Consider the following 21,651-nt stretch of genomic DNA (forward strand, 5'->3'; position numbering starts at 1 on the left):
AGGTCAAAACATCTGTCCTATATGGTTTGACTGTGGCGCTATGCAAATAAAGAATAAAAACAGAAAAAGTCTAATAAAACATTTATTTAAATTTTTAACAGAGCACTGTCTTCTTGGGTTTCGAGGCCAACATGTCTTTGTATTCTGATTCCGAATTGTTTTACAATGTCTAACATTAGAAGTACTACCGGTACTTGCAATTTCTTTGCAAACAAACTTTATTTGTGCAGGTGTCGAGAGTAGTGACTGGGACACGGTAATCGTGATACATTCAGAGTGAAGAACACATGCACTCATGCAGACAGGTAATAAGGTCATACATAAAACAACAGTGTGACTGATAGTGACTCTAAATTCTTACAGCATAAACCCCTGTGCAAAAACAGCAATACCAAGAAAATCATTAAAAAAATATGTGCTTGTAACGGTAATAAAAGGCTAGATAAAATGTTTTGCTTTTTAATGCAACATTTCTCTTTAACACGAGAGAGTGGTCCATGCACATATTGTATAACACCATAACAATGGAATAACTAAAAGGGTGAAACTAACACGTCAAAAACTGAAAGTGTGAAAGAATTGTTGAAAACATAATCTCCCACCTTTCTCTCGACTAGGAGCACATTAATAAATATCAGGACAGAAATGTGATACAGCAGAATACACGACTGTGTTGTAGAATCCACAAACCTATCAAGAAAGCGCAGTGATAAATAAAATATAAACAAACATGTGACCTAGTTCATGTCCCCTCTAATCAAGATCTCCTTGGTAGTCAGGATATTCAGTTGAACACTATCCAGGTGCACATGGGTCAGCTTTCCAGACACAAACTAAACCTGGTCCAAGACTGAGGAGTTTTTAATGGCCAATCATTACTAACACAGTGCAGTTTAATCCAGGGTCCGGCTTTATGGGCCCAGGAAACCAGTGTGTTTGAGTTACCCTATTGCACTGATCTCAGTTACTGGCTTCCACAATCCTAACCTTGAGCCGAGCCATCGCCACAGATATGGCTAAAGTAGAAAAAATTGTCTTTAAAAATGCAGTTTTAACTTAAAACCTTTCAAACCCATAAATACATGTCTTTGACTGATAAATTGCTCTCCGATCTATGCAATCTAAGTCTCTATACAAAATAATATATGTCCATCTGCTAAAAATATTTAGCACTTTACATTTACATTTATTCTTCATCAGTAAACGTAGGCTGGTATTTAATACTATGCACATAAAGTTTGTACCAATCAAATCATAATATGTCTAATGGATATCATGCGCACACTTCAGGTATTTGTACAGTAACGCAGCTGTTCGTTTCAACTGGAAGCACATGATTCATCCACTGAATTGCTCAGATTGGCAGACAGAATTAGATGCAGGCATCCCACAAACTGTCTTCAGTGAAGATCCCTTTGTTATCGCAATTCTTCCCATCACGAATACAGCTCTCCTCGTGGCCTTGCAAAAGTTTTCCACAGCCAAAAGCCTACAGCTTCAGACCTTCCCGTTAGGACTGCCGAGGCCAAGGGCCTGCACCACATCCACACTTAGCCCACTCTTTAGAGTTCTCCGCACTGCAACACACAATGCACATTACGTTATACTGTAAAATAAAACATGCAACTCAATGTCAGACAATCCATATAATGACTGGAAATAATGATCTGGAACTGTGAAGGTGTGAACATTAACGAATTTGCAAAAAATGGTCCACTGTCTATTGTCAATAATGTAGCAATATATGAAGCACCGTTCACACAGAAGTTACTTTCAAACCAAGCAGCTTTCTTTTGGTCAACATAGCAAATTCACTTGAAACAGTTGTGAAGTTAGGCGTGCAAAAAAATATTTCGCCCTTTATGCAAAATGATCACATGGATTTTTACTGAAATGACTGGATTTTGCATGTGAAAATTCGCTGAACAGCTATATATGTGACTGCACATTAAGACATATACTGTAAAACACTTCAGAATAATATAAATAAACCTAAAAGGCTTTTCAGGTTTGGAGGTTTGTGTGCTTTCGCTCTCTTTTTTTTAAAAGCACAGTTGCAAGAATGTGCCCTACAAAAGGCTCTTTGTCGTGTTTGAATTCTGAGATGTCTAGCAGTTCAATCCGGTACAAGCAGAAGTAAAGAGGTGGCTCGATATGGATCTGACAGGGAGATTTAGGGACTTTGGAAAGCCAAGCAATGGTAGAAGCCAGATTACATTGTGTTTTGGATACAGATAGTGTTGAATGCAAACAGTGACTAAATCCTTAATCTCATCCCCCAGGTTTAGGGCTAAAACAACCTTCAGAACTGGTTATGAAGTTCAGTGGTCAAAAAACAAATGCGTTGACAGTCAAAATGTACTCACATGACTTTCGGTTAAGCCGCGAACGTTTCCGTGTTTTTGGACTAGACGCCCTCTCTGTGGGATTCTGGGTGACAGACTTAAACAGACGATCCATGATCTCATCTGTGGCATCATCCTGTGAGCTGGCACTGTCCTCTTTGGCTGCAGAAATGGGTGCGCTAACCCTGCCTAAACCTGTGTAGAAAAAGTACAACAGATCAATCAAATCTTTGCTTAATTACAATAGAAACAGGTCCAAGATTCTTCAAAGAGAAGCGTTAAAATGAGTGAGGCAGTGGTACTACTTCTTGGCAAGCTGGTGAAAATCAATCTTTTGTAAAAAGTTAATAGATATTCAGGCAAATACAGAATTGGGTGTGAAGTTGGAATGGCTTATTCATCCAGGTTTTGTTATGTCGGTCTTGACAGTTAGCTCTCTACAATAACTACAAAAAGACATCGTTATTTACTATTTAGTCCATAATAAATCTGTTAGTTGAGCTAACCCACTCCATGCAGTCTCTACCTTCATCATCATCATCATCCTGTGCTGATTGGCTCTCTACTGGTGAAGTAGGAGAGCAGTCAGAGTCATAAGGCCCCTCTGTGAGATCAAATGACCCAACCTTAATGCTTTCATTAATTACAAAAGCTTTATCATATATTGAAAGCTGCACAAGTGCTTCATCTTTGCACACATCCATGCTCCAAACTCTATACCTTCATCACTCCACTGAAGGGTTGGTGAAATTGGAGGAGCGTCACCACCAGTGGTAAGAATCTCTATAAAGGACCCCCAAATAAATAAATAATAATTATAACAACAAATTAATTAATTAATTAAACCAAATTGTCCTTTAGTCTGGACTGGACTTCACAAATTATTGCAGTGGTAATAAAAAAGGAGTTTTTATTTCAATAAAAAATAAAGTTAATCTGTGTTGGGCAACTAAACTTATTGTGATTGAAACTCAGAGTCCTCAGTTCTGCCTCTGGAGATCAGCTAATGAACGTTTCTAAAGCAGGTGTGTTAGAGGAGGGATGGAACTAAAGGTTGGGCAACAGCAGGACTGTCACTGGTCTAAACAGCTAACTTATTTCCTGGATATACAGTATTACATGTACGTTGTGGTCTCTTACTTCTTACACCACGGCTCCTGCGCAGCTTGCTGTTGTCGTTGTTGGTGATTAGCAGGTTTTTCATGTTCTCATGCTCCTCTTCGGCTGGCTCTGATTCTATTGTTGAAGAAACTGGGGATAGGTTGTCCTCCAGAGACAGCTGTGGAACTGCTCCAGAAAACTTCTCTGTCTGTGAAAAGATGCAGAGAGTATAATTAGTTACCGGTAATGGTTTGTCTCAATTTACTTGATGACTGAGGGTGATACTGTGGGGTTGTGGACAGGGCCATGAAATACCCATGATCTGGGTTCAATAACAGTTAAGCTCTATTGACAACATTTGTGGCATAATGTCGATAAGGGGCGTCGTACGAGGGTGGACAACTGAGAAAATTGTCCATGGCCCTGTGTCGAGATGGGCTGGCTAAATGCTTTATACTTAATACTGCTGAGTGTTTGGGGTCTTGGGAATTCTAGCAATTCAATTTTTTTTCCATCCACTGAAAGGATGATTTTTTTTTTATTATATATAATTAATTTTCTTTTAATACTGCCATTTAAAAGCTTTATACAATTTTTTACTTATTTTGTCTTCTGGGAAACATGCAAGTACAATTTACCCTGATCATTGTATATAAAAAAAAAAAAGGTTTTCAACCTCTCTGTTCTTAATGCATTGGTGAATGTTTGCACCTTTTGTAATAGTTATGTACAGTCCCTCAACTGTCCTCAATATGAAAAGATGGATCTTGAAATCATAGTCACACTACTGGAAAGGGTTCAACTATGCAGAAGATGCTGGAAAACCAAAGAATGTGCAGGACGGGGAATATTTTTCTGAAGAACAATGGGGAATCTCAGGGGGAATCATGAACAACTATTCCATAAAAACACGACACGCTGAATAAGGAATATGTAAACATCCGATATATAACATAGCTAAGTCAGGGCAGTACTAAATAAATAAATAAAAACAATATGCAATTTTTATGATCCTAGCTGAAATTTTACATATTCTGCAAGGCATGTCTAAACATGACACACAGTTTAAATTTGATAAATGATGGAATAAGAGTGGTAGAACAGAATCAAAAGGATATCTGTAGACAAAGTATGATTCTTCTCAAGAGCTTTCATTCCACACCTCTGTGATCATCTTGCCCCGGGTTTTGGTGCGCTCCCGGTGGACAGCACGTTTGCGTTTCTGGGTGAGGACTCTCTCTCGAGTGGTGCGGTACTCCAGGGCAAACTCACTGATGATCTTACAGAACTGAGTTACTTTAGTGTCCCGCACTGAGTGTGAGGGCTGGCCCAAGTATAGCAGAAAGGAATGAAACCTGCAAAGTGGAGGAAGTAGAACTTAAAGGGATATTTCACCGCTGGAAAGATGAATGTGTATTTAAATTGGGTCATTTATGTAGTAGAAATGTGAAATTATTTTAGAAGTTGGTGCCTTCTAGACTGAGAAAAGCCAGAAAATGTATTTTTGGCTCATGTGGATGAAAGACAACAACTCCCAGAATGCACTTGCTTCGCTGCCCTACGAGGCCACCCCCAAGCCACGCCTACCGGTTACAGAGGGCAGTATTGGAAGAAATGATACAACTAGGCTACTACTCGAAACTGAAAAGACGTCGTTTTATCGTGAATCTCCGTGATGATTTAGTTGATAAATACTATTTGTACATTCTGTGGGTGAGATGAAACATGCGGAACTAGCTCTTACTACTGGCTGTAGTCTCTAGCCTCTGGCCAAAAAAGCCTCCGATGATGCTAAATGACGATTTTTGCGCCGTCTGAGTTTTTTATCCAGACAAACAATACAGAAATCTCTCGTCTCAGGAGGACATGAGGGAGGGAAGCGCGGTCATTCGAAAATACTACCAGGTTTCTACTGATACAAAGCTTAATGCTAATCGGTGAAGTATCCCTTTAATACAGTGTATGCTCAAGTTCATCCTAATTAAAAAGCGAGGCACAGTCATCATTCCAGTTCGTCAACTTACAGGGAAGCATTCAAATGAATGTGGAATCTTTTTATTTAACATGCTAAAATGGATTACAGTGGTTTTTGTGTGTGTGTGTTACCTGTTAATAATGCGTCTGTGCACTACTTTTAAGATGATGATCCTTTCAGTACAGTCTTTCAGGAATTCTGTCATTTTGTTTTTCAAGTTAGGTTTCGTTTCATGTTTGGCCACTACTTTCAGGTTGTCCCAGGAGGCTTTGCATTTTCTCTCCAACTGAATCAGGTTTTCAGACAACTGCTCAAACTCTACCTGTGGGAAAGGAAAGGAGGGAGTGATAAATGATGACAATGAATGCTAAAGGTTTTTTTGGATAGTCACCTTCAATGGGAGAAAAAGAACAGAAAAGAAACACCTGTGCACAGAAATAAAACCTTTACAAGAAAAAGAAAAAAAAACTACTATAAAAGCTTAAAAGGAGGATAGCATTGAACATTTCTGTACAAATTAATAATATAATGTATAATAATGTAATGAAGATGGAACACCGACAGGACAAAGAAATCACATAAAAAAATGCACATAAAGAATTGTCTGAGGCACATACTTTAGCAGAGCGTGTAATGGCAGGGATCTCTGAGTAAAGGTCTGTCGTATCTGGGTAATTTTCCACCACAAAATTGCAAGTATGATGAAGCAGAGACTGCCTGTGTACTGTGTCCTTTACCTCAGTTACCTTCTCCAAATAACTGAGCTCAAAGCCCTTGGCCTGCAAGAGAGAGATGAGAAGTGCTAATTAAAGTCATGTGATGTTCAGTGAACTACTACATTAGCTTTGTTGACAATTTGTGAGGAAAAGCATATTAAGATGGCTACTCATTAAATAGAGTGGCACAAATTAAAGGACATCATGTTCTGAACAGTTATTAACTACTAACTCTCAAGATTTGTTTTGAACATGGCACTGTAACAGACATCAAGATAAAGAAGTGGTAGTGCTGTAAAGACGTCATTAAAACCGATGACATATTTTATGAATGATTAACGAAAGAAAAGTGTTCCCACATATTCAGTTATGTATGTGAGATGTTCAGAAAGCCTTTTATTCTTAGTGTAGCATAAAAAAAAATGCAAGGCTGGACTTGATTTTGTCCATCGGGAATTGATTGGATCGTTTGCTGTGATCTCATGTGGGTGACAGGTTGTCCCGCTCTCACACCAGTAAACATCATCAGAGAACAAATGTTGCTGCAAATGGGAGGGGAGGTTCATTTTTATTAAAGATTATGAGGGCACATGGATTAAAAATATATAACAATAATGATGTGCACCGATACATCATTTAAAATATATACTGCAATATTCCATAAAAAAAATAAGATTTGCCCATTTTGATTTCATGGTACCTTTAAAGGAGTCTGCATTGATGAAAGAAGTTTCAAATTTGAGGGTAAACGATTCTGTAAAATCGAAAATATATTTTGACTGCCCTGGTTCTATGCATGGTAGTTTTGTGGCACTGTTCTTTTTACCCAAATATTTTTTGTTAAAGTAACACACATATATTTCTTTTACCACCAAAACAGTATTGTATTGTGTTTAATTAACTTAACCTGTATCATTTCCCACTATACTTAATTATCAATCGTTAAACTAATGTAAAGGGTTTAATTTTGCGATTGAAAAACCCCCCCAGATGTGACGATTTCCAACGTATTGGATGAGGACGGCGTGCAAAGAAGGTGGCAAGGTGCATGGCATCAGAGCTAAAAGTATCGTCCGTAAGAAAATATAAAGTTAATCTAAAGGCAAAGTCTTTCATTTCTGTTAGTATTTCAGAAAGTCTGTTCTGGGATGCTTTTAATATATTGCAAAGAAAAATGTGAATAAAAAATAATTTGCTTGTGTGGAACCACTGTCCATAATTGAATTAAGTTATTTTAAAGAGTAATTTTTTTTTTAGTAGTATAGCCTCAATACTATACACATGTTTGTAGAGTTCAAGAGGTCGTCACATACTACAGCATAAAAAATGTGTCATGCAGAGTTAATCATATCTTATCTCCCACAGGCACCAGCAAAGGATTAAGGCATCATCACAGGGCTGCTCCGACTAATCACATGTGACCATCAAGCTTCAGACCAGTGCCCCTGCCCTTAGTACAGGTACTTTAAATGTAACTCTGCTCCTAGGACTCTAGCGGAGGAGATGGAACACTTACACTGGAGCTATTGAGGAAGTTGCCAATGGCCAGTACTGTTGCGAGGATATGCTTGAAGGTTTTGTTCTTGGCAAGTTGTTCCATACCCAGTTTGAGGTCAAAAAGAGGCTCTGCAATCTCCTGCAACATTCATGTAAGAGGGATAGAAGAACTACATTCATTACCAATCAAAGTCAACATAACTGAATTTAAAAAGCCTAAATTACTAAATTCCATTAGTTTATTTCAACAACCAGTCAGAATGCAATACTGAAACAGGACTGTGAATATATGTACATATTTGAATATCGTCCAAAAGTTAATTTATTTCAGTAATTCAACTTAAAAGGTGAAACTAATATATTTTATAGACTCATATGCAAAGTGAGATATTACATATTGTAATAATTTCACAACATTACTGTTTGTACTCATTTTTGTTCAAATAAATATAGTCTTGGTGAAAAAATTTAATACAAATCTTACAGGCTCAAAAGTTACACCACATGATCACCTATGCATGGTGTGATATAACCAAGATTAATACGAGTCTAGGATACATTAGTAACTGCTTAGCTGAATAATCATTTTATTATGATCATGCTATTGGAGCAAACAGGATTTTCATTCTCAATAAAAATAGAGTATAAAATTTGGAAAAAGTTCTGACCTTCTCCAGGGTCTCATAGTTCAGTTTAAAGGCCCAAAGCTGTAATCTGGCTGAAAGGCCACTGATGGAGGACAGAGTGAGCAGGAACTGCTCTGCTGTACCCAGCGGTACGTCAGGGTTGGCCAGCTGTGCCTCCTGAATCTTCTGTTTCTCTTCATCTGTCGGAGTCATGGTCAGGATTTTCTACAGACAGAGGGAAGAAGAAAAATAAAATAAAAAGACTTACTGATATTTATTCTCAATACAGAAAAAAAAAGAATGCTAAATGCGTGAGCTACCACTGCCCCCTGTTGGATGCTAGTGCTACATTACCTCAATGCCCTCTTTACTGATGGCGAACTCATCAAAGGTGAGGATGGCACTCTTGATGACATGTACAGCAGGCAAAACAGTCATGCCGATGTTGATGGCATTGCTTCTCTTAGGATCAAGCACTGAAATTACTGCTTTCTTGGCCTCAGCACATTTCTGTATGAAAAGGAGAAATAAATGCAATTTACAGAAAAAAAACCTTAATCATTTATAGCATGCACTCACACTGACTGTAAAAAAAAAAAAAAGATGAAAGCTCTAGTTTTAACATTAACTCATCTATACATTCAATGGCAACCATTGATCTCTGGGTAATACAACAGCTTTAATAATTCATTTAAAAGAGTTTAAATAGCTTTAGTACATTAAGAAATTAATGTTTTTGTGTAAACCCAAAATGGTTTATTCATAAACAGGTTTGGGTTGTTTGGCATCATTTTTGTTTTTCGAGTTACATATGCTCCATTTGTATTTCTTGATCTGTATGTGTAAGATCCATAAGACTGTATACAGTACCTTTGCTGTATAAGATTACAATCTGTATACAAATTTGTAAAAAGAAAAAACGGAAATAAATAAATAAACGGATAAAACACTGATCACAAAAAAATACACAGGTTCACCCATCGCACCTTTGCTACTGGAAGTTCCTTGCCCTTGGACTCAAACAGGTGCTCCAGCTTAGCTGTATCAACTGCAACCTTATCAAGCGAAGCCCACACTGTGCCCCGCCCAAACTTGCACTTCCTGGGGCTGTCGGGCTGCTTAAGCTCCTTCCAAAACAGCTTGACCGTTTTCCTTTTCTTTAGAAAAGCCGCATCAATCCCATGAGACGGGGATGGAGGAAGGAGTCCTGGAGGAGGAGGAGGGGGAGGAGGAGGGGGCACACTCAAACAACCAGGAGGAGGAGGAGGAGGGGGAGGAGGAGGGGGTGGAGCCAGAGTAGCACATCCAGGAGGGGGAGGAGGTGGTGGTGGGGGGGCAAAACCCTGTCCTGGCACTGGAGGAGGGGGTGGCAGTACTCCTTTAGGCAAAGCGGTGTCAAAAGTGTCTATATCCAGCACATCGATATCCTCCTCCTCCATCAGATCAGAGAAGTCAAGATCTTTAATGCGCAGAGGTCTGGAACTGGGCTGCAGCTTCTCCCAGGCATCCTGATTACCCCTGGACAATGGTGTCATCATCGTCTTCTCCAAACTCTGCGAATGAGTCTCTGCTTCGATACTGTACTGTGGACGCAGCTTCTTGGGCATTTGTTCCTCTTCTAGCCTGGCGCGAACCTGAGCAGTACCTCCGAGGCTCTCCAGCTCTGCCCGTCTGGACGTGTCCTCTTTGGGCCGAGAAGAGCACGACTGCAGTCTGGAGAGCCGTCCGGCCATACTGGTGATCCCATGATCCTCAAGTGCACTTTCCAGACTTGGACTTTTTAGACCTCCAGAGGAGATGTTGTTTTTGGAGTAGAGCATGTCCAACATGAACTTCCTGTCATTAGAGAGGGTGCTGTGCTGTTCCGCTGTACTGCCCTGACGCCGCAAACCCCCCTCTAGAGGAACATGAACAAATCATTCAGTGCTGAAGGGAAAATATTAGCGATGCACAATATATCAGTACCATATAGCTTACTAGCCAATATAAAAAAAGAAATGATGATTATTATATATCAGTATCCGTTGAGATATTATAATATATATATATATATATGTTGTGAATGGGGGGAGATTGTGAATGTTTCCTGATAATATATAATTTAAATAAAAATAAAAAAACACTTTACAATTTAGGATTTAAAATCTTCATTCCAGATCCATATACAGTATGAAGTATGCTAAAGAGACATCCTACCTTCAAAATGCCCAGTGCAAGCACAGATCATGTTGTTTCCACACGCTACCATCCTCTGCTTCAGTAACCCAATGCACACTAACTGGAGTTACTCTTCTCAGCTCTAACAGCACTGTAACCATCAGTGCTAACTGCCTAAATCCCCAGTAAGCAATACGGAAACTGGTCAGGGGAGATTCCCATCTCAAAATCTAAATAGTTTATATCTGCCCTCTGCTTCAACTAATTTACTCTCCCTGGACGAAAGGGCCGTTAGTGGCCGTCTCATTTGGATCACGGCCATCGCTCTCAAATATTTCCACTTTGGAGATTTTTGTTTGAAATCAAGCTCTTGACTTCCCAAAGAAGCCCTCACACAGAAGTAATGGCCTGACTATTGCGCTGTGTGTGAGGATTTTATTGAGCAGGAAGCTAGTTAAAGAAATCTACGGGTCAATAAATGCCATGTGGAGGAAAAAAGTTATATTAATTGTACACAATGTGTCTCAAAAAGCTGTCTGCTGTAGTTAGTTGCTTGAAAATACAACTGAGCTCATGTTTAAGAGTGACTCCTGGGATGTTGATGATTAACTGCATGTTCATGAATCAATAAATTAATAAATCTCTTGCCTGCTTCATTGTGGGCTGTCGTTGTGTCCTCTTGCTGCTCCAGGGTGTGCCTGGTCAAGTTGATCCCCTGAGACTCCTGACCACTAATATATCCTGCAAGACACACACATACACATATTGAAAAAAATCAATCTCATAAAGAAACCAAACCTGTAAGACTTTCTTCTGTGGAAGACAAAAGAACAGATTTTGAGAAATGTGTCAGTGTTTTTGTCCATATAATCGAAGCCAATGACCACCAAAACATTCTTAAGAACATATTTTGTGCTTCACAAAAGAAAGGAAGTCATACATCTTTGAAACAACATGAGGGTGAGTACCGGTACATGATGACAATTAAAAATGTTGGGTGAACCATCCCTTTAAATCTCCCACAAGATATTTGCCTGCATACAACAATTTATTTATATATATATATATATATATATATATATATATATTTTTTATGTTTTACTGTTGATGAATGACAAATGCAGCAGTGATGTGGACTAGTGGTTACATACATGTCATCCAACTATAACTTCTGCTTCCATAACAAAACAAAAAAATTCACACTAAATTAGAAACGTTCAACCCTGCGATTCCAGAGGAAGGGGAAAAAAAAAAATCTCAACCATACAGCAATCAATCAAGTTGAGCAATTTCCTATCTATGCTTGACACAACCCAGATGACAAAAGCAGTAATTAAAAGTGTGCAGTTTCAATAAGCAGTCAAACCATCACAGTTGGAATGCTGCTAAAAAGGTATGCATCTCAGCAGGACACATTACATAATCATGGCAAACTCGCTCTAGACCAATCAGAGCACATTCCAGACTTGGCAATTAACAGTATGTGCAAAAACCTCGAGGAGTTGACATACAGAGTGTAGACAAGCTCAAGAAACAGTTCACACAAGCAAACAGACTAATAAATGACCACAAATACTCTCTCTCACACACACACACTCGTATGCATTCGGGTTTAGTAAAGCTTCACTGATCAGGGGGAAAGCAGAGAGATTAAGACGTTGAATAATGACTGGAACCTTGACGATTTAAAGAAAGACAAGCCGAGGAAGAGAAGGAGCGTAACAGGACACAAAGAGAAGTGAAGGGATAGAACGCAGCAAGTTCAAAAGAAAGAAATCAGGATACATATTTGAAAAGGAGAACACTGTCATATTATAATGTAAGGAATCAGCACCTGTGGTGTCTGAGCTGGAGACCGGCTCCTCGGCTTCAGTAGACGTCTCTGCTTCTGTAGACGCCACACTCTCCTTTAAAGAAGGTTCCTCATGTACGCCACATGACTTCTTTTTCTTCTCCCACTGGGACGCAGCCAGAGAACGCAAGAAATTGTCTCTATAAAGCCATCGGAGAAGAAGCACTCATTTACTGAGCTGTAAATGGAGGGTTGGGTGCAATAAATGTTCTGATTCAGAGTTTAAGTTATATAGTAGACCTGCTCTGAAATGAGTGGTTGCAGAATACAGTGAAATGGTAAACTAGTTCAAATTATAAAGGCATACACTAAATTTAAGCCTTATGGACGTCCCTTTTGGTTTATCCACACTTTTATTCCATTTAGTACAATAACCCCCCCAAAAAGAGATCATTTCAAAGGTTAATACACACTTTCCTGATAATGTGTGCAGTTATATTTCAGAGAGACAATATATCAGACATATTGAATTACACAAAAACAAAAGACACTGAAAGGCAATGTTGCATAATAAATACATCATTTTTTTTGCATCTATTGCATCCCACCACAGAAATACTGCCCAGTGTCTGACAAAGACCACCACCACTAAAGCCGCTTGTCCCTAAGTTATAACCCCAAAACCACAAGCCACCACTATATTTCCCAGTAGATAATGTAGAAAAGACAGCATGATTCGTTCTTGTTTCAATTACCACAAAGTTGAACAGGTTTGATTAACTAGAGTCAAGTATTAAATCTCCCCACAGTGATCCATCAGAAGAGTTGTGGTAAAAGCTCAGTTACACCGAGGCATGTGTAAAAGAATGAAACGCTTCACATGAGTGACATACTCATCATGAAATCTTTTTGTTTGTCTTAAAGGATTAGTTCACTTTTAAAATGAAAATTATGTCATCATATACTCACCTTTAAGTTGTTTCAAACCTGTATGAATTTCTTTCCTCTGCTGAACACAAAGAAAGATATTTAGAAGAATGTCAGTCACCAGACAGTTTCTGGTTCCCATTGACTTCCATAGTAGGAAAAAAATATACTATGGAAGTCAATGGGAACCAGAAATTGCCTGGTTACTGACATTCTTCTAAATATCTTCCTTTGTGTTCAGCAGAGGAAAGAAATTCATACATGTTTGAAACAACTTAAGAGTGAGTATATGATGACAGAATTTTCATTTTAAAAGTGAACTAATCCTTTAAAACTTGCTGACAAAGGCAGCAAATTATACGAGAATATCCTTTTTAAACCCAATTCCACTGCATTGGAAAGTTTGTCACCATAATAGAATCATTAATATTAATGATTTTAATATTAATTAAAAAATGTATTTAAAAAGACAAATTAAAGGTTAACATTCACATACAGCACACAAACCCACACAGCCTCAGTTTCTGAGCATAGCAGCTGAATTAGTCCCCAAACACCTGGCCGCATGCTGATATATGCAGAAAGAGAGCCTGTAAACGTAAAGAGCGGCAGTATACTTACTCTAAATTCCTCAGAACCGGCAAGTCTCTATTCACACTCTCTGGACTGAAGAGAAACACTTCAGTTTACACACAATGTCCATATCAATTCCTCAAGTCTCATTCAATATATAGAAAGTGCCTTTAGAAGAAACTGTGCACATTCCACCACACTTGGTTTAGAAATGTAAGTGTTTTTCCTTTTTACAAACTTAACTACTTTTTAATAATTTGAGCTTTTAAAGCTTTAAAAAGAAAAAAAGATTTTTCTGGCAATTTCAACAATAGCAAATTTTTTCCATGAATATGGAGATATGATTGCAGCCCAAAAAAACAAGAGATAGTCATCTTTGAGTAACAACTTTAGATAAAAGAATAACTTTACTTTTCCCATGATAAGACAGAGTAAGAATGACAATGAGGGGGGGAGAGAGTCAGACAGGAAAGAATTGTCCATTCACGACAATAAAAAGGTATTTTTTTAAAATTCTGCACCAATGTTCTGTCTGAAATATCAAAAATAATAAACATCTGAAAAGAATAACAAACTTAAAAATAGATGGATTAGTCTTATCCGCGGATTTAACGGATCGATCCAATTTATTCTCAAATTTCCAGCCAGCAGTTGTTTCCTCCGACCCTCCCTCCTTATGACTTTGTCTCCCCAAAATGACTAAGCATCACAATGATTTAAAGTGCTAGCACCTCCAAAAGCCACATTCTTTGGCCACACTGCAGCTACTCACCAAAAACTGTCTGCCTGGTGCTGTCTGTAAAAGGAGAGAGAGAAGCAAAGCGCAGGAATGTTGGGCGCCACAGAAGTAGAGAGAGAGATTAGGAGATGTGCCAAATATTATGAGGGGAAAGAGAAGAGGAGTGAGAGATGCAGGAGGAGAGAGAGAGAGAGAGAGAAACACACAAAGAGAGAAAGAGAAAACAATTAGGTAATTGTCAAAAACAGAAAGAAAAGTAGAACAAAAACAGGCAAAGAATATACTGAAGAAAGCAAATCTGTTCTGAAAAAGTAAAAATACAAGCAAAGAATATTTGAGTAAAAGAAGAAAGATCAAAGCAAGAAATGCACCTGATCTTATTCAAAACAAGAGGACTAATCCTCAGTTTAGAAATGTTTACAAGTTAACAGCATTTAACTAAAAGTCTGAAGACTAAAACGCCAATTTTAATATTTTTTGAGACATCAAAAAGTGAAAACGTACCTATTTTCCCATAACTGCAGTTATTGCAGCAGGTCCCTCATATGAAATGTTTATCACAGCTCACATTATTCACTCATGCCCTTCAACTCATTCAAGACCTTCAAGTTGTACCCAAAATATTCCCACGCCCTGCCGCCTCTAAGACCTACAGCTCCTTTCACATCTCTTTCCTCTGCCTTTCCCCCGCATTCCTCCTATAAGAGCATCAGTTGTTTACTTACTTGAAGACTCTCTTTCCCTCTGTCTGGCTGGGTTGCTCTGCAGCTGACTGGGCAGGGATCACCTGAGGAGAGTCCGTTTCTGTGAAAGACGCTCTGCGGAGACACAGTTAGTCAGAGCAAGCTCAAGGCTACAGCACAGTACGGGCAGTTTCATGTGATCAGGTCCACACAAACACAAAAAGAGTGTGCATGCCAGAAAACGTCCCTCTCTCCATGCACTCCTAAATACACATTTGAAGGCACATTGTTTTATTCTATAAAACAGATAAAATTCATATTTTGCATTTATCTGATAAAAAAAATACCGTAAAAACAGTAACATTGTGAAATATTATCATCATTTCAGATAACTTCTATTTTAATATGTTTTAATAAAAAAAGATTCCCGTGATGCAAAGCATCATTACTCCAGTCTTCAGTGTCACATGATCCTTCAGAAATCATTCTAATAAGCTGATATGATGCTCAAAAACATTTATGAATATTATTGAAAACTGCATAATAATTTTCGGTAAAGCGTGCTAATTTTTTTTACAGGATTCTCTGATGAATAGAAAGTTCAGTAGAGCAGCTTATTTATAAATGAACATTAACCTAGTTAAAAAAATAGTTTATTCATTGATGTCATCTACTAAAAATATAAGTAACAACAACCTTGCTGTACTGTTAAAAAAAATCATCACTAATTCTTCATCTATAACTATTATTATTATTATTATTATTATTATTAATAAAGTTGACAAATGCTTTTAAATTCATATAATTATTAATTATATCATTAGCACTTCATAAATTGATAAATGACTATCAGCACTGGGCAGCAGTAACACCAGTATGCTAATCTAACATGTGATGTTTCTTCAGATGGATCACCTTGAACCCTGTTGCTTCATTAGAGTAAGCACTTTTATTTATCATTTCGCAGACGAGCTGACAACATTGCTGCAGTGAGCAGAAAACTGTGAGAGGCTTCTTCTGCGGTTCTGCTCAAGAGAGCAGCTTTCAGGACTTCTTTAGTCTGCTACAATAATACACTTCTGCCACTGCCAAAAACCTCCCCGTCTCCATTTGTTCAGAGTACTATTATGTAATATTCATACTCGGTTTCTGTATTATTGTTATATGTAGCGACTAGATCACCTTTTATGTTTGTGATGTACCTTATCTAATGTCAGATATTAATGCTAATGAGACAAACTGTAAAAAAAAAAAAAAAAGTGAAGTGTAAAATGTAATTGTTAGTTAAGAAAAGTTTGAAATGAGATGAATTTGTTGAAGTTACCTTGGCCCGCTGACCGAACACCTGGATCTATAATCAAAAACCCCGATTATTTCATGTATAACATGAAGATCAGTAGCCAGGACAAGTTCAACAAACACCAAATAATTAGTCAAAGGCTCAAAAGCAGAAGGTGATGTAAAATGTGATACAGACCTGTTGGAGATGCTTGAGGTTTCCTCAGTTATTGACCTCTCCTTTTTTAACCTCCGTCTAGAAATCCCCATGTGAGCTATGTACTGACTCATAAAAGAGCGCCCCCTAGTGAATGACCAAGGATTTGTGGGAGGGAAGAAAAAGAAATAGAGAGAAAGAGGTGGAACAGTGATGGTGGTTACATGGACAAACAGGGGGTTAATATGTTGACAGGACCAAAACATCAGCAAGAATCAGAGAAACAGTCCCAGTCACCACCCAGAGTCATAGAGAAACAACGCACGACTGAATTAGAAGAGGAGAACGGCATATGAATAGAAATGGTTAAAATTAAGGATACCAAAAGTGATCGGTCACCAGTGTTAAACAAACATTTCAAACACTTACTCTAAAGGATTATTTATGACGCGTGGATGTTTCAGAAATAATGCAAACTTTATGTATTGTATATAATTATTTATATATATATTATGGAATTTATTTATCTATCACTATGCATATAAAAATATGCATACGTCATTCAAATTATCATATCATTTAGGAAACTAAAATATAAATTGCAGTGTTTTGGGATTTAATATCTGTGCATGTGACTGGCCATGTTCCTTAGTGACATCACATCAAACTGGCAAAACATTTGGAGGAAAACAAGCTCAGATCAAGAGAGCTGATAGGCAGTCAACAATTGTGCCCAGTTCAGGACCTTAAAGACCAAACACATCCTGTCCAACCTTACAAAACATTCCTGAAGCCCTACGCAGAGAAGAAAGCCTCCCAAATAAAACATTCACTTTCCACATATATGTGCAAGGAAGGACTGTTGACTCAATGTGCTATTTCAAGTGTTGCATTTGGCCAAAGTGAAATGTCTTGTGACTTGGGTAAACTGGAAAAAAAAAGCAGCCAACCAAACCTTATTACATACCCCATCTATAAAACCCTGCATGGAACACCTGACAATATGAACATTTTAAAATAAATGTACAAGCTCTTAAGCGAAAGTAATGCCGTTTACTCATGTATGATCTCTACTTATGAATCCAGGTAATTAGGTCATCTGTATAAGGACTTACTTTACCTGCACAGTCTGGAGAATTTATAATCGATTTACCACTAATGTTCCATGTACTGCATCAACCACTGACCAATCTGGCCATGTGTCAAATCTTTTTAGACTCTGATAATGCCTGTGCAGTAAAGCTGCAAACAGTAGGTATTACTCATCAAGCGTTCCATCATGTGTGACAACCATTGCAGGAATGTGTGTTTATCTCTATCGCACAACCATCCACACAGGACAAACACAAACACGCATACAGCCAAAGAATAAACAAACATGGAAGGAATGTTTGGTCAGTAAAATTTGCTACTGTCAATCAAATAACAAGGTATGTGAGTGCGTGTTTCCTGTGGGTCAGGTTTTACTAAAAATAAAACTGAAAATATAAAAATAGCCATTTCAAAATATTAATAAATACTATTATATACTAAGTATATAATACTAAAATAACACTGCTGTGGGTGTGTGTGGAAATGATTTTTTGTCAATTATACAAAATAGTAAAGCTGTTACTGATTGATTTACTAGTCGAAACACAAGCTACTTTTTTCCTGCAGTATGAACATGAATTGAATAAATTTAATGAACCCATGCAAAAAAAAGAAAAGAAAATGTTTTTGTTTGTTTTTGAATTATTGGTATTATAGGGTGAGAACATGGAAGACACACCTTTGCCTTCTTAGAAAAATCCTTCTCAGACTGGATTCACATCTGAGACAATAGTGCAACTAAAAATCAAACCTAATTATCATACTTCATTAAACCTTTTCTTTCCTAAAGTGCCAGAGATTTTAAAAAAAGTCTGCTTAGGTTATACTACCCCAAAGTGGACAAACATTATAATGCATTAGGGGCATATTTACAGTTGTTTTTCTATTTTGGTTAAGGCATTGTATAACAAAACATATTCTGATTTGTTTATGAATGTGTAATAAAACACACCGCACTTAATACTCACAAGTTATTTCCCTGCTCAGAGGTGGCAACAGTCTCGGCTCCGTTAGTCACCTGAGCGAGGGGTGGAGTTGGGGAGCCAGATGTTGTAGAAAAGGGGCTGGTCAACACAGGACTGTCAGGAACAGGAGAATTAGAGGAATCGGACTGCTGAGGGGAGGTTGTGCGCATCACCTCTGAAACACAGATCATGCAAGTGTTAATGCTGTAATCTGTTAATACAGTGTACAGACACTGGATGTGTGAAACAAGCCAAACATCTTCAGTGGACAGCAGAAGGTACAAGAACGGGGACGGAGAGAGACTGAATTGAAGATACCTAATGTAGGGCTATTCGAAGAAACGGATATGGTTGGGGAATAATCTGGAAGACTGTGAGATGATGACCGCCGGCTCCTCCTGCCCTCCTGCTCGCTGGGGGTCAGTTTCCTTCGGTCTCTACGGACGTTAGGTGCTGCATCATCCATCTCGTCATCTTCATTCCTCAGGGCATTCTACAAAATATACAAAACACAGAAAACATTCAGTATCTTTAGAGTTACAATCTCAATCAAAAATTATTTTTTTAAGTCTCTTATGCTCACCAAGACAGCATTGATGATCAAAATTCATTAAAAACAGAAATATTGTGCAATAGAATTACAATTTTAAATAACTTTTCTATTTTAATAACTTTTAAAATGTTATTTATTCCTGTGATGCCAAAGCAGAATTTACAGCATCGTCATGATTTCAGTCTACAGAGTCACATGATCCTTCAGAAATCATTCTAATATGATGATGTGCTGCTTATGAAACATTTCTTAACATCAGTGTTGAAAACTGTTGTGCTGGTAACCATAACAGTTTTTTTTAGGATTCTTTGATGAATAGAAAGTTCAAAAGAACAACATTCATTTGAAATGGAATTATTTTGTAACATGATACTTTACTGTCACTTTTGATCATTTTAATGTCTCCTTACTGAATACAAAATATTTTCTCTTTAAAAAAAAATTGGAACAGTAGTGTATATGTCTGAGAAAAGTTGAAAGACGCCATATGGAGCGTATGAGGTGCATTGAGAGTTTACTTCATAAATGGTGAACTGCTGTTTAAGGTCACCCTCTGTGCCACTGCTAGCCATGTGTTTCTGGATGATGCCTTCCATTCCTAGCTGCTCCAAACAGTCGGTCATATCATAAAATGAGTCCTGATCCGGAAGCGCTGCCAGAGTCTGAGAGGACAAAGAAATGAATTCACATTGAGCATTGAGATGCAGCATTGGTAACTGCTGATGTGGTTTATGGTTGTAGATTAATAAATGTCAGTATATCCATGTTGTAGTACCTTGTTGATGAGGGTCATGGTGTAGATGAGCAGCTCTGTGTCTGATCCATTCTTTGCAGACAGGATATCTGTTAGGTACGTCCATGGCTTCACACCTGAAAGAGACAAATTATGCCCTAAGCCCTCTCAAAAATGAACACATACCCACTGTAGTTTGTGTCAAAATAGTAATAATGGCTCAGCAATAAGGATGGCCCTGGGACAATGTGAGAGAATTTCAGGAAGCTGACAGAATCAAACAAACCAGTATTGTGGTCTTCCTATATTCAATACATCTTCCCTTTTGTCTCAAAAACATCTGCATTTTTCTGATGCATTTTTCTGATACATTGAAAAAATTGTGCGAACCAAAATATGTTGATTTATCTAGCTAGCTGGTAACTTTCCAAAAAAATGTCTTGAGATAGTCTTGGAAGTTGGAATTGGTCTGAAAATGGTTTTGTACCATGTGACATTGTTTTCCCACAAAAGTTTGTATATGAAATCATAGGTGTTATTAATGAGTTGTTTTTATTGTTAATTATTATATTTTTTTTCTAAAGAAACTTAATATCTAATGATTTTTTTCAGTCACCTACTGAAATACAAAGCCAGTGAAAATGTTAGCAGGGCAGGTCAAAATCTGCTACTTCCAGTTTGGCCAACAGCAAAAAATAAAATAAAAACATCTTTATATAATAACATACACAAAAAAAAGATTTAAGGGCACATGATGGATTCAGAGAATCAGTATTATGAGAGAAGATTTAAATGTTTAACCTCTCTTCCCATCCACAATGGTAACAGCTTGAATGAGGAGTGGACTGTTGGACTCTGTGTATTCCACAAACACTATCAGCAACTTCAGAGCCGTCTTCACAACCAGCCGAGACTAAAGAGACAGAGAGAGAGAGAGAGAGAGAGAGAGAGAGAGAGAGAGAGAGAGAGAGAGAGAGAGAGAGAGGGAGAGAATGAGAAAAAGAGGCTATGAACAGGCAGCACTTACAGTCCTCATACAGAAGATGGCAGTATCAAACATCAATCTGTTTAATGCAACCAAGTACTGCACACAATAGTGTGTAAGGATGAGAAATCTGCATCTCCAACATTAATCGGGATATTTATTTAGTGTTTGTTATAAAAAAAAAACAAAGTCTGTTTCAGGCTTTATTTCTGATAGTTACTAGAATACTCTGTCGTTTTAATCCCATTTTCACTTCCTCTTTGATATCACGTGGAAGGACATGACCTCAAATTGATGCTCAAGATGACTGAACCCATTACTGTAAAAAGTGTACAACAGTTTCACACTAACTTTACATTAAGAAACTTACAAAACTATGCATAAATATTTTAAACTTTAATGATGGAAACTCTTAACATCCCTAAACCTGAAATGGTTGCACAACAGCACCAGCCAGTTCATTGTGCCCCATTTCAATATCAAGTAAGCTGTAATCATTTCTGTGGTGGATTTGGCAAACTATTTTCCCACATTAGTAACATTTCACTTTAATAATAAGAGGTTAAGGTTGAAAGTGAAGATTGAATAACTTGATTTTGGTCCAGATTCACACCTACTTCTCTGCACTAACTTGTAAGTGTTTGCTATAATTACATTGCCTTAGGATGAATTGACTGTTGTGCACTCCTTTTTTGTTTACACGTTTGGAAGACTCTTTAATACAAAGCAACAAGCAAACAAACCCATGAGCTTGTTG

At 37.8% G+C, this 21,651-nt stretch overlaps 1 protein-coding gene across 15 annotated transcripts in view; it reads right to left on the minus strand.

Moving 5' to 3' along the window:
- Positions 1-69: 69 nt before the first annotated feature.
- The window catches only part of fhod1 (formin homology 2 domain containing 1), a 46,806-nt gene continuing 25,224 nt past the window's right edge, over positions 70-21,651 (minus strand). The window contains exons 7-30 of one of the 15 annotated variants that reach the window (XM_079589679.1): positions 20,711-20,822; positions 19,952-20,046; positions 19,695-19,838; positions 18,942-19,116; positions 18,627-18,798; positions 16,609-16,713; positions 16,456-16,482; positions 15,174-15,266; positions 14,482-14,505; positions 13,758-13,802; positions 12,252-12,409; positions 11,066-11,158; positions 9,247-10,157; positions 8,615-8,770; positions 8,303-8,485; positions 7,654-7,773; positions 6,039-6,200; positions 5,553-5,743; positions 4,609-4,801; positions 3,486-3,654; positions 3,066-3,128; positions 2,872-2,949; positions 2,367-2,540; positions 70-1,577 (exon numbers count right to left, since the gene is read on the minus strand). In XM_079589679.1, coding sequence (XP_079445805.1) covers positions 1,498-1,577; positions 2,367-2,540; positions 2,872-2,949; positions 3,066-3,128; positions 3,486-3,654; positions 4,609-4,801; positions 5,553-5,743; positions 6,039-6,200; positions 7,654-7,773; positions 8,303-8,485; positions 8,615-8,770; positions 9,247-10,157; positions 11,066-11,158; positions 12,252-12,409; positions 13,758-13,802; positions 14,482-14,505; positions 15,174-15,266; positions 16,456-16,482; positions 16,609-16,713; positions 18,627-18,798; positions 18,942-19,116; positions 19,695-19,838; positions 19,952-20,046; positions 20,711-20,822 — 3,723 coding nt within the window. In that variant the 3' untranslated portion in view covers positions 70-1,497. The remainder of the gene's footprint in view (positions 1,578-2,366; positions 2,541-2,871; positions 2,950-3,065; positions 3,129-3,485; positions 3,655-4,608; positions 4,802-5,552; positions 5,744-6,038; positions 6,201-7,653; positions 7,774-8,302; positions 8,486-8,614; positions 8,771-9,246; positions 10,158-11,065; positions 11,159-12,251; positions 12,410-13,757; positions 13,803-14,481; positions 14,506-15,173; positions 15,267-16,455; positions 16,483-16,608; positions 16,714-18,626; positions 18,799-18,941; positions 19,117-19,694; positions 19,839-19,951; positions 20,047-20,710; positions 20,823-21,651) is intronic. The other 14 variants (XM_079589687.1, XM_079589686.1, XM_079589691.1 and 11 more) reach the window with 14 other exon arrangements.

The sequence above is a fragment of the Phoxinus phoxinus genome (genome assembly GCF_949152265.1).
Source record: "Phoxinus phoxinus genome assembly, chromosome: 2".
Classification (NCBI taxonomy): domain Eukaryota; kingdom Metazoa; phylum Chordata; class Actinopteri; order Cypriniformes; family Leuciscidae; genus Phoxinus; species Phoxinus phoxinus.